This window comes from Ursus americanus, chromosome 5 (assembly GCF_024610735.1).
Source record: "Ursus americanus isolate L20-20 chromosome 5, mUrsAme1.1.p, whole genome shotgun sequence".
NCBI lineage: Eukaryota > Metazoa > Chordata > Mammalia > Carnivora > Ursidae > Ursus > Ursus americanus.
In genome coordinates this window covers 30,113,168-30,126,801 of record NC_142131.1, presented here as the reverse complement: position 1 = coordinate 30,126,801, position 13,634 = coordinate 30,113,168, and the positions used below count along the sequence as shown (strand labels likewise).

Here is a 13,634-nt window from a genome sequence, read left to right as displayed (position 1 = left end):
AACCAGTGACAAGAAGAGGCAGAACTAAGTTAGGACCTGTATGTGAGGGGCGAGCAGGTCTAACCCAGCTCTCAACCCAGGCTGATGGCTCTGAGTTTAGAAAAAGAAAAGGCACTGGGGTGCCACTGCCCAGTGCTGAAAACCAGAGGACTGCCCAGAGGTGGACTTGCAGACGATGGGGAAATCCAGATTAGAGTTGGAATAGCAGGGCTGGAGAGAGATTGGAATCAAATGAGATTAATTCAAAAGACCTTTTAAACTGTGAAGGCAGAGAATGACATCATCTAGATCCATCGTGTTCCTTCGTAATGTGCTGTGCTTTCCATGGAACACACGCCGTTGTCTCGGAAAACTGTAGGTCCCGGCTGGTCCCTCATGAGAACTCTGGACGTGTTTTCCTGTAAAGACCTAAAGGATCCTGGATGCCTTTAAGGGATGGTGGAAGAAACTCTGGACTTGGTTTTTGATTCCCTGAGTAATAGTAGCAATAGCTACTCTCAGCAAAATGCCTTGCCCTCTTGGTTTTTATTTACTGAGATTAAAGCAAAATGGTACAAAGCTACATTACCTTCCCCACCATAAGGTATAAAATGCTTTGAACCCCTAGGAAAAAAGCAATGAAAGAAGTAGGAGATGAAGATGAGGCTTAGGATGTTAATTATTTGGTGGGCTGCTCACTCTTACTTTTTTATCAAATTATCAATATGATCTTTAGAAAGACTGCATGAAAAGATATTAAAGGTTGTTTAGTAATTGCCTGATTTCTCTATTTAACTCTCTTTTAGATTCAGTCCTGGTTCCGGATGATAGTAGCACGGAGGAATTACCTTGCACGACTGCAGTATTTCAGAGATCATGTAAGAGACATGCAAGGGGATTCTCATCCTGGCTGAGAGTGAACTGAATGAATGCTTTGTTGAATGTTAGCATTGAATGATTTCTATTAAACGGTGGAAATGTTTTTAGAAGAGAACCAAATGGAAGACTGTTAGTATATTGTATATGCTGGCTGCATGTGTTCCTGTCTAGTCTTTATATTAAATAGAATATTTTGTCAGTTCAGGCAGAGAAAATGAAATGTCTTCTTTCATAAATATTTTTCATGCACTTGCTTCCTTTTGTCCTAAGACACACACCAAAGCTTTTAATTGAGTGAAGTGATATTTTCATGTCTCCCCAGCTGCCTTTGGCTCAAGTTCTAAAACATCCATGTTACTTAGTTGGATGGACAGTTGCAATCTATACATCAGTAACCTAACATTTTTTTTTTAATCCAGAGCTAAATGGTGGAAATGAACAGTAGGAGGAAACGACAGGTCTTAAGAACTCAGTGCGATAATATTTGGAAGCTTACTTTTTTTTTATTCAGAACTCATGTTCAGAGCAAGACTTCACTAGTTAGGGCTGCATAGGAAATGTGTGAGAAGAAATGGATGTGGACTAGTAATGCCAAAGAGAAAAGATTCCAGATGAGTCTTTTCCAATACTGCTTGTAAAGTTTTTCTAACTGCTAACTGATAAACTTAAATAGAAGCCCACAGGAAGAAGTTTTTTCAGAATCTTTAAAGAATAGATAAGTGAATATAGATTGAATCATCTCAGTTTGGGACTAAAGGTCTTTTCCCTTTTAGATCCCTATATAAACAGTCCCATATAATCTTGTCAATACTTTTAGCTAACTTATCTGACCCTTTGTCTGCAAAGAAAATGCAAAAAATGAACATTGAATACACTCCATCTAAATAGTTCTAAATAGTTTTCATTCTTTAAAAAAAAAAAAAAAAGTTTTATTTTTGGCGTATCCAGAGAGGGAGGGAGGGAGCCACAAGTCCTTGGCTAGGGGAAGACCAAAGACTAGCTTGTCGGAAAAGCCAGTAGAAGCCATGTTTCAAAGACCTGTATTAGAGGCATTTCATCAGTTCGTGAGATGTGAGTCTGAAATAGCGAGCAGCTTGGTTCTTGAAAGATCTCTGAACCATGTGCAGCTACTCAGGCGAGTGGGTCAGGACCCCGTCATGAGACAGATGGGAGGGGGGGAACCCAGTCACAGTATCTTCTTTGGCAACGAATGAGATGTGGCAGTCAGGGGAGAGTGAAGCATACCAAATGGGTGATGTCAGTCAGAAGACAACGTGGCACAGAATATCTGTATTCCAACCAGGCATCAGAGAGGTGGTATATCAGTATGTGGAAAAGGGGTCCCAAATTTATGTGGAAGGCAAAAGAGACTATGGTAAATACACAGATGAAAATAATGTGACAAACAACAACATCATAGCTGATAACATAATTCTGAGTGACCAGAGGTGCCTGGGCGGCTCAACTAGTTGAGCCGTCTGACTTGATTTCAGCTCAGGTCATGATCTCAGTGTGGTGGGATCGAGCCCTGCGTGGGGCTCCGTGCTCAACAGGGAGTCTGCTTTCAATTTTCCCTCTCTCTGTCTGCCCCTCCCCATCAACTCTCTCTCTCTAAAATAAATAATTAAAATTCTGAGTGACCAGACCAAAGACAAGGCATAGAGTGGATGGTTCTTTAGCTATTGTTTGGTACAGTCGCATTTCCAAATCATGTGTAGTCTTTATAGTTCCTAAGGACAAGAATTAAAATATTCTTTTATATAAAATGAAAAAAAAAATTTAAGTAATCTCTACACCCAAGATGGGGCTCGAACTCACAACCCTGAGATCAAGAGTCATATGCTCCACCACCTGAGCCAGCCCGGTGCCCCTAAATAGTGTCCATTCTTAAATACTGTCAGTTCTTAAGTAGTTCTGAATTCTACAGTTGTGGAAGAGATGAGCCTTGGGAAGATCATGACTGGTCTCATTCTTTTGCAGAAAAATGAAATTGTGAAAATACAGTCTCTGCTGAGAGCAAACAAAGCTAGAGATGACTACAAAACATTGGGTAAGTGGGAGTACAGATCTTCCTCCACTAACAATAGGGTTATGTCCTAATAAACCCATCACAAGTTGACACTATCCTAAGTTGAAAATGCATTTAACACACCTAATCTACGGAACATCATAGCTTAGCGTGGCCTGCCTTAAATGTGCCCAGAGCACTTATGTTAGCCTACAGTTGGACAAATCATCTAACACAAAGCCTATTTTATAGTGAAGAGTTGAATAGCTCGTGTTACCTCTTGAGTATCACACTGCAAGTGAAAAAACAGAGTGGTCCTGAATGCATGGGTTGTTTACCCTCGTGATCACGTGGCTAACGGGGAGCTGTGGCTCACTCCTGCCTCCCAGCATCAGAAGAGAGCATCCTGTGGCATGCGCTAGCCTGGGAAAAGATGCAAATTCAAAATTCAAAGTACTTTTCTATTGAATGTGCATGGCATTTGCACCATCCTGAAGTCAAAACATTGTAAGTCAAGCCATTACTAGCTGGGGATCATCTATATTTTGAAACAAAGTATGGATTCCTGATAAATGAGGCAAAAACAAAAACATCGTAGTCACTTTAGAGGCCACTCGAGGAACAGAAGTTGTCCGTTGTTTCCAGTAGGTTTTGACCATCTCAGACCGCACGTTCTGAACTGGTACACAAAGGAACATTGACGGCAGAAAGTGGGCCTTCCTGTTATGAGAGGAAGGGATAGGTAGAGTGATATGATTTCTTCAGAAAGAATGGAGTTGGCATAAATGCTGATATTTTTATATTAAATTTGAGCTAGAGTCAGAAATCTAATGCACAACAGTTAGAAAATAACTTATGTTTGGACTGTTTAATTTGTTTTGTTGGCCTACGACTTTTTTCTCCTCATAAATAAATACACAAACAAGCAAAATAAACAGTGTTCATATAAGAAATATGTCCATATAAGAAATTTTGGAAACATGAGTAGGAAGGAAAAAATATGAATAAGAAGGGAAAAAGCTCATCTCCCAAAGATGGCTATGAACATCTTATAATTTCATTCTAGACTTTCCATGGTCACTATAGGTTTTTAAATATTTTTTATTATAATACTAATATATGACATTTTTAGAAAGTTTTAAAACAGCAGAATAAAATAAAAATCACCCAGAAATAACATTCACATTTTGCACTATTTACAATCCCAACTTTGCATATGTTCTTCTGTTCTTTGCATAGTGAAGATCTTTTTTTATATGCTGAATTTTTAGCATTCTTACTATCACAAGAACATGTGATAGATTAAGAACTTGGTGATAATAGTATTGCACAAACTTTTACAATATTTTGCTCAGGTCATTCCAAATTAGTTTTGAGAGGGTAAAAAAAAAAAATCAAGATTTGTGCATCTTAGTCATGAAAATGGCCATTATGCTGTGTGTACCTCTGCCTTGCTTCTTATTTTTATTTTTTGGAGGAAGTAAAAGTTGAGTAATGTAACCAGCACAGTGCCTAGGAAGTAGTTTAGCCAGTACCCTTTATTGCCTGAAGTCCATCTGAGTTTTGGGATGAAATATGTGGCTCAAGAAAGGGCTTCCCTGGTACTTGTTAAGGGGACAGCCTCAGGAAGATTTAGAGACCAGGTTCTGCCTCCGGCCTGCAGAATGCATTGGATAACACATCATTCTGCTGGACTCAGAATCCCCTGTGCAAACTAAGTGAGGAAAGGCCAGCCAGTCTTTTCAGGACCACACTTCTCCATTGTTGAATTAATGAGATTCATCTCTCACTTGGTGGATACCTTTAAGTGTTTTACAAGAAGGCTAAATAGGGATTTTGTTTTCTGAGCCCTAACATGCTTAAACAGGTTTGCTGCTGCCTTTGCTCATGAAAGACAATTTAAGGATAAATTTTCCAAATGAACACAGGCTGCTTTTCATTTTATCATAGGTAACATGTTTTTGTGGTCAGTTGTGGGGATGCTTTTCACTTTTTTACATTTTTTTAAAAACTTATTTATTTGAGAGAGAAAGAGTGTGAGAGGAGGAAGGGGCAAAAGAAGAGGGAGAGAGAGAATCTCAAGCAGACGCTGAGCTGAGCATGGAGCCCAATGCAGGGCTCGATTTCATGACCCCAAGATCATGACCTGAGCCAAAGTCAAGAATCGGACACTTAACCAACTGAGCCACCCAGGCACCCCTTTACATTTTTTTTTTTTATATTACAAAGACAGAAGAAATTCTGTTTTAAAAACCCAGGTGATTTTGTGTTAAAGCATAGAAGGTAGATAGAAACTATGTTAGTGAATAAGTTAGATGGAAGCTGCTCTAGGTTTTAGCAGATAGGGTGGTTTTCTGGTAACCGAAATGTAAATTTTCATTTCTTTCTCAATTCAGCATCTTTGTAAGACTAAGGCACTTTTTTTAAGATTTATTTATTTGAGAGAGAGAGAGATAGTGACAGACAGCATCAGCAGGAGGGAGAGGGAGAAGCAGGCTCCCCCCAGATCAAGGAGCTGACATGGGGCTCGATCCCAGGACCTTGAGATCATGACCTGAGCTGAAGGCAGACAGTTAACCGACTGAGCTACCTAGGTGCCCCGAGACTAAGGCATTTTTAATCTGAAAAAAAAAAAAAGTCACTTTTATTAGTTTGTCATCATCCATTTTCACCCATTCCTTCTGGAAAGTCATTGAGTACCTTTAGGCTTGGAAGTTGGTGCAACTGTGATATGGCTCCTTCTCAGTGCTGACTCAAGTTAGGTGATTCTCTGAAATTAAAATACCCCAAAGTGATTCCCAGCCTGAATATGTCACAAGCCTACTGTTGACAGAGGAAATTCTAAATTTGGGCCATAATAATTAGTAAAGCTAAAATACTAATTTGTTTCTAACATGCTTATTGGCACCTACAGAGATAAATGGTCCTTGGGAACAGAGAGAGAGAGTTTGAGACCAGAGGAGCTGGCTCGTGTTCTCCCAGTTTAGCTACATACATGAGCGCTAGAGCATTGCTCAGGCTTTTTCTGAAATGGCCATGTCGTTAGCAACGTCATTGTTAGAAATGGTAGAAAATAAAGGCACACGTGCTTCAGTGATCAGGAAAGGAAGGGTCCCAAGGGCCAAAGTAATTTCTCCAATAAAGCCCATCAGAAGTGGCAAGATAGTAATATAGATGCCCCTAGATTTGGTTGTTCATGTGGGGTTCATGCTGTTCTTTGTGTTGTTGGTTTAAACCTTTTTATTTCTTGAATGTCAAAACAGCACAGAACCAAGCTGGAAGTAAAAAGAAGATGGGTTAGGGACTCGGTGTAAGGGAGAGGACGGCGATGGAAGTTGCCACAACGGGGCTGAGCTCTTTCAAGTCATCTTCGTGTTGTTGTGTATGACCTTTCATCACTGAAGGTCCAGGTCGTTTATTTTAACAGTTGACCCGTGTTCACAGAAACACTTTAACAAATGTATTTTTTGTGAAGTCAGAGTACCAGGGAATTAAAACATAATGAATGTTCAAAGCACTGAGGGGAAACCGTTTTAGAATTTAGACCCCCCTCTCAACAGCCGAGGCTGGTCTCCCAGACTCCGAGTGCCCTCCCTTGGTCCGTGCTAAAAGGACAGGGACCAAATTTCAATTTCTAAAATCCTTTTATTTGTGCCACGTAGAAGGTGTGTTCCACTTGTCATTCCATTGGCTCCTGTTTGGACTTACAGTTCTGCCCTCATTGATTTTTTCTAATTCACTTTTCACCTAATTCCTGCTCTCTCCCCCATGGTCTTTTGGGCTGAGAGAAGCCGCTTTCCGTTTCCTGTGGCAAGAACAGAAATCTCTTATCTGGCTCAGCCACAAGGCCTCAGAGATAACTTAGTTAACATGCATTCTCACGTTCCTCATCAATAAGGCACAGATAGGTAGAACTATGTTCTCAGTGGGAAAGTCCTTGAAGCAGTGTGGGAGAAGGCTGATAAATGAGAATTAGATAAGGAGAAGACAGACCATACGGCATCAGTGGTGTGCAGTTATTTACATGATCAGTTTCCCTGTCCGGATTTGACATGGGCAGAGTGAGTCACTCTAGTGACCAAGTACTTCCACTGCTGTATTTTTGTAGTAATGCTTTAGTGAAATACCTGATTCCTCTCCTATTGTTCATAATTCCAAACATGCCTAATTAAAGCATGCCTCTTCCTTTACCCACAGTTGGCTCTGAAAACCCACCGTTAACGGTGATCCGAAAATTTGTACACCTATTGGACCAAAGTAACTTGGATTTCCAGGAGGAGCTGGAGGTAGCACGGTTAAGGGAAGAAGTGGTGACCAAGATCAGAGGCAATCAACAGCTCGAGAAAGACCTGAACTTGATGGACATCAAGATTGGGCTCCTGGTGAAGAACAGGATCACGCTGGAGGTCAGTGCCATCCGCGGGGCCTTCAGCTCCCAGAAGAGAGAAGGGGCACGTGTATTTGCCCACAACACCTTTGTCTAGCTAAACTCATTAGGAATCCACAACACGTTGTCCAAATTCACTGACCGTTTTTCTCATGGTTCTCAGACCTGCAAAATTTTAGACCCCTGCCCCTTATAACATATTTTGTAAGACCTCTTTACCATTCTGAAATGAAACTTATATCAAACAAAGCCTACTTACATATGTATCTTCGTAATAAGACTAAGGCCTTTCCATGAATATAAAAAAGTAATGGATTAAAAAAGCATAGATTTCAACATGAAAGTACATGGGGCCAGTGCCATTAGAAGATGTGAGCAAGTTGCCTGAGGCTTGGGCCTCTTCCCAGAGTAACCACAGACTGAACAAAGTACGGACAGGGGCAGATGCGACTGATGCCAGTGAGTGGGGGAACTGTCTGATTGCATTTTCCAGAATGGAAAACAACTCTTTGTAAAGTTCAGAGTAATCAAGTTGATCTCCCCCCACAGAATTGCAGTCTTAGAAAAGTCAGTGTATATTAAAATTGGGGAGAAATGTATTTTGCTTTTATCTAAAACAATTAGTTTTTAGGCTCAAATAATCACAGAATTTCGACCTATGTGAATAACCAGCAGGACATTGAAAAATCCAGCCATGCAAAATGTGAGGAATTTACGCTGGACTGTCCTACATACTGCAGGACAACAGAGCATCCCCGCCCCCACCCACTAGAAACCAGTAGTGCCTTCCACTTGTTAGATGTTAAAAAAAAAAAAAAAATCTTTACAGGGCACCTGGTGGCTCAGTCGGTTGGAGGTCCGACTCTTGATTTCAGCTCAGGTCATGATCTCAGGGTCGTGACATCAAGCCCTGCATTGGGCTCAGTGCTCAGTCCAGAGTCGGCTTGAGATTCTCCCTCTCCCTCTCTCTCTACCCTTCCCCTCACTCACATTCTCTCTCTCTCTCCCCCTAAATAAATCAATTCAGTCTTTCAAAAATAAAAACAAACACCTTTGCGCATTTCCAAAACGGCCCCTACGGAGCAGACTGCCCCCAAAACAGCCTTTAAGTAAATAGTGCTATAGTTTTGTACCTCTGTGAAGCCTGTTCACTTTAGAGCTCTCTCAAACCATGTGAAAAGTTTCATTTTTACCCAAGAAAGTTGATTTGTAGAGTAAGATGTCTCTCCATGTCCCTGGCCCAGTGCCACATCAGTTTTCAGAAAACAGATAGGTCGGGAGGGGCATAAGAAGTTGACCTTCTGGAAACTCTGAGAAAGCTACCGTGTGTCAAACATAGAGTGCCAGCTGCCACTGACTTGAGTCTGTGGTTCTGGAAAACTGGGAAAAGCACGGCTCAGGAGGCCAGCAGAGAAGTGGACGTGAATGCCCCACTCTTGTCTCCAGCCCTCAGAGAGAAATAGTGAAATAGTGCACAGAAAATAAGGAAAACAGAGCAATTTATAAGATAGGAAATGATGGTCTTTTCTAACTGTTAAAAGTACAATTTAAACATTCTGTATTAAGTCTGTTTTTATTATTTTATCCAGAAAAATAGTACTTCTCTCCTTTTTAAGAAAAAAAAATGTGTATTATTTGACAAACATGAGAATTTGTAAAGTTTAATATATTCCAGAAGGTCCTTCAGAAAATGCCTTTTTTGGCCTTCAACTGCTGTTTTACCCTACTCCCATAAAGTTGTAAACAGGAAATGCCTTGCCTTTTAAAATAAAGGCTAGTTAGTTGCAAAACACTGAATAGTAGGCGTAACATGTTGCTTGTTATTCATGTGGAAAATGAAATCACGGCAAATTTTCAGGTCCTTAGGAATGCTTAAGATTTTTTAAAAGTATTCCCAACTGATAACATTGTGAAACAGAGCTAATTTTTCAACTTATTTTTTCAAGTACTAAATATTGATTACTTATTGGAAATCAAGCCAATGATTGTTAAGTATATGGTCTTTAGTCTTATTACTGATAGTAGCCTTTTTCGTTTGATGATAAGAACAGTACAGTTGAAGCTTAATTTATAGCAGTGAAAAAGTGAGAAACAACGCAAACACAAAAACAATGAACAGAGAACAACAGAGTTACTTTTACATGTAGGTTACATAGCCCCTAAAAATAATGTTTTCAAAGAACATTTAAGGGCGGGGCGGGGGGGGGGGAGTTTGCAATACAAGAGACAAGATAGCAGTGCCTAAAGCAGTACAATTCCATTTGTTGTAAAAGCAAGCAAGCAAGCTAGAAAAAGAAGTGATTTTTCTTTGGGGGGGCTTGTAAAATTAAACTTCTTGATTCTTTTCTTTTCTTTTTTTTTTTTTTTTTAAACTACTGAGCATGTTGGGGCACCTGGGTGGCTCAGTCCGTTAAGCATCTGTCTTCAGCTTAGGTAAAGATCCTGGGGTCTGGGATCGAGCCCCCGTTGGGTTCTCTGCTCGGCAGGGAGTCTACTTCTCCCTCTCCCTGTAGCTCCCCTGCTTGTGCTCTCTCAATCTCTCTCTCTCAAATAAATAAATAAAATCTTTTAAATAAATACATACATACATGCATACAAACTGAGCATGTGTTTAGTGAGGAAAGAAAGGTTTTTAAAGGAAGTAGCTTAGTTTATAAAGAACAACTCCAGCTCTCTAAAATTTTTCTAAACTTGACATTTCCTCACCTGGCTGGCTCAGTTGGTAAAGCATGAAACTCTTGATCTTGGGGTCATGAATCCAAGCCCCCCCATGTTGGGTATAGACATACATACATACATACATACATACATACATACATACATAGATTTCCTCACCTGGCTGGCTCAGTTGGTAAAGCATGAAACTCTTGATCTTGGGGTCATGAATCCAAACCCCCCCATGTTGGGTATAGACATAGATAGATAGACAGACAGACAGACAGACAGACAGGCATTCCTCCCAGAAATCACAGAAAGTCAGTGGGTGAATAAAATGGCTAACATTGGTTTTAGGCAAAAAAAAAAAAAAAAAAGGCTCAGAGATGGAGACAAAGCAACTGAAGTAGCAGTTTCTTAGAGAAGTAGAAAGGAAGAAAGGTATAAACTCTAGCTTGAAAGAAAATCTGAATAGAAAGTAAAAATACACTTGGGGATCCTGGGTTCTCTGACGGTTAAGCGTCCAACTGTTGATTTCAGTTCAGGTCAGGATCTCAGGGCGTAGGATCCAGCCCTTCATCCGACTCCACGCTAGCGGGGAGCCCACCTGAGATTCTCTCCTTCTCTCTCTGCCCCCCTCCCCACTCACACGCGAGTGCACACGAGCTCTCTCTCTAAAATAAGCAAATAAATCTTTTTTTAAAAGAGAAGAGGAATCTTGCATCCCTGAAACGTTCACTGATGAATGTGGTGTGTAATAGGAGGGCAGACGTGCAGGCCAGGCCCACTGAAAACCCAGGGGAAAGCTAATTTTACAGCTTAATTTTACCACTTCACTGCAGATATTAGCATGTTTCCCTGGGCATGTTTCTTAACCTCTCTGAGCCTTGTTTTCTTCACTGAAAAATGTACCAAATGCTTCACATACATTGTTTTTAACCTTCACAGCAACTGAGACTGCTATTATCAAGCCCATTTTATAGATTCAGGAAACAGGCTTGGAGAGGTTAAGCCAGGCGAGGTCACAAATCTAACAAGGCTGTGCAGGTACCCCCTGCTTTTGCGTCTCCAGAGCCCAAAGCTTTGTACTACTCTACGCCTTCAATACCAATTTTTATGTTACAGCCTGTGGCCTGCATGCAGGTGTCCTGTGGTCAGGGGGAGGGACAAAATGGTGGCCATCAGGGCAACCTCAAAATGAGGAAATATCGTGAACAAGTTAAACACTGTTGCTCCTTCAAACCACTGTTCTCCCATGTTCAAGACTTATTGGTAAGAATAAAGGACATGAAATTTCTATTAGCGAAAAGCATATGCGTTTGGAACCCCTGCTTGGTTGGCCTTCAGCTCCTTCTTCAAACTTCCCAAAGAAAACTTCTGTTGAGACAAGAGCAGTGTTGAGCAAGGCATCATTTCAGGGAAGTAGGAAGAGGGAAGGTGGGCTTTTTGCCATGACCCACACTGTGTTCCAGCTGCCCAGCTGCTGGCTCCCCCACCCCTTCCCCTCCAGGACTCAGCATCTGATGCTCCAGCTTCCCACCCTGGATTCCTCTCCCTGTCCTGCCCTCACCCAGTGTGTCTTTTCTAATGCGAAGAAACTTAGTTCTGTCCCAGGGCTTGCTTGCCACTCCCGCCCTCTCTTCTCACTTCTCTTCTGTGTATGTCCAGAACCATAACATAAAGAAGTCTAGGAACAAAACAAATGAAAAGTCTTGAGTTTCCAGAGCCACCTCCATTGAAAATAATTGGAGGGGGAGTTAAATACCAAGATTTTTTGTCTGCCACATATGTAAAACCAGGTAATGTATTTACTGCACGTATTTGAGAGACTTGAATGATCTGTGCCTCACTGATGACTTGAAGAAAAGAAAGCTGGGATATATGGAGCTGTAAGCCAGACTTAATCTAGTGATGTTTTAGGACTTCTTCTCAATAAGGATGTCAAGCAGCTGCCTGCCCAGACTTCCTCTTAACCTCCAGCTGGTGCTTATTAGTACACTTCCTTTCTCCATCCTGACATTTTTCATATGCTTATGAAATAAGGGTGAAAATGTTACCTTTTTAAAAAACCAAATCAAATCAAATCCCCCTATTTCTGCATACTAGCATTAGGAGGACAGAAGTAAGGGATGAAGTCCAAGTAGCCCCTCCCTAAGCTGAGAATGGCAAAGAGAAAAATCACTGACCCACAAGACAGTAGTTATAACCACATGGAACTATCTGACAGCAGAACTCCAAGGTTTTTGTTGTTGTTGTTGTTGTTGTTTCCCCTACCTGTGGACCTTTGCTGTGGGAGAACAGGGTGCTAGGACATAAACAGATTTAGAACCCGTACGCAAAAGCTGATGGTTGTTCTCATTCCCAGGGGCCATTGGAGGTGGTGGCAGGCACATTTTTGGTCATCAGAATGACTAGGGGTCCCCACGGGCGTCTGATGGACAGGGGCCAGGGACGCTGGATGACCACTGATCCAGTGATGCACACACCGTAAAGCCTTGTATTGGCTGAGATTCCCAGAGTGCCCCTCCTCAGGAACTGTGGTCAAACATCCTGCTGCTGGCTACAGATCGACTCCTCCCATGGAGGCCGGGCTAAGAGCCCAGGGAAGCAGATGGAAGATTTAGGAAAAACAGCTTTATTGCCGCCTGCTCTGTGGGACAGTGGCCCATTGTTAGTGGCAGAGGAGGCAGGCATTCTAGAGCATTGGCATTCATTTGAGTGATGCGCCATTGGTGGGTCATGAAAGCAATTAAATGAGTCACATCAGCAATCTTTAAAAAGTTGAATAGAATAAGAGCAAATTGAGGATATCAAAGTGTATCCCAGTAGTATGGATAAGGATTTCATATTGCGGTGCATGCGTGCTTACCAGCAAAAGATGCAAGATGTCTTTTGTGCTGTGGGTCCCTGTAAAAATATTTGGTAGGCCCTTACCTAAGAGTCCTGCTCTCGTTCCTGACCCTTTATACACCTGAAGGGGACACAGTAGCCTGAAGTGACCACTTGACAAGGTTTGCAGCCACACCTTTCCCAAGATTCTGTTGTAAATGGTTAAAGGAGCATGATTGAGAAAAATAAACTTTGTTAAATATTTAGGGGATTCCTTTCACTTCCATCTCTAATTGCTGCGTTGCATATTTTTTGAGAAGATCTAATGCATTCTTTAAAAGTGTACACTTTAGTGGTGTTTAGTATATTCACAAAATTGTGGGACCATAACTTCTATTATTCTAGAATATTCACCCCAAAAAGAAACCCCAGAGAAAATGTTCTCAGATTAGATAGCATATGTGAATACCATTCCAGTTCATAAAAACAAGACCCATATTCGTTAACAATTACTACCTACAGCAGAGCAACTAGTAATCTACTTTCTGGCCAGACAGATTTCCCTATTGTGGATATTTCATATGAATGGAATCACACAGTATGCAGTCTGTTGTGACTGGCTTCTTTCCTTTAGTATAGTGTTTTTAAGGTTCACCCATGTTTTAGCCTGAATCAGTACTTCATTCCTCTTTATTGACAAAGAACATTCCATTGTATGGATATACCACATTTTGTCTATCCATTCATCAGTTAATGAACATAGGAGTTGTTTCCTCTTTGGGGGTATTATGAATAATTCTGCTGTGAGCATTCATGTACAAGTTTTTGTGTGGGCATTGGTCTTCCATTCTCTTGGATACGTATACCTAAGAGTGGAATTGCTGGGTCATATGGTAA

General features: G+C 41.2%; 1 protein-coding gene and 1 pseudogene across 1 annotated transcript in view; both read left to right on the top strand.

Moving 5' to 3' along the window:
• Window positions 1-13,634, top strand: part of IQGAP2 (IQ motif containing GTPase activating protein 2) — a 274,080-nt gene that overhangs the window by 222,586 nt on the left and 37,860 nt on the right. Inside the window, exons 19-21 of the mRNA XM_045796437.2 lie at window positions 786-857; window positions 2,839-2,908; window positions 7,064-7,272. Of these exons, the coding sequence (XP_045652393.1) occupies window positions 786-857; window positions 2,839-2,908; window positions 7,064-7,272 (351 nt within the window). The remainder of the gene's footprint in view (window positions 1-785; window positions 858-2,838; window positions 2,909-7,063; window positions 7,273-13,634) is intronic.
• On the top strand, window positions 864-2,826 carry LOC123791558 (single-stranded DNA-binding protein, mitochondrial pseudogene; annotated as a pseudogene).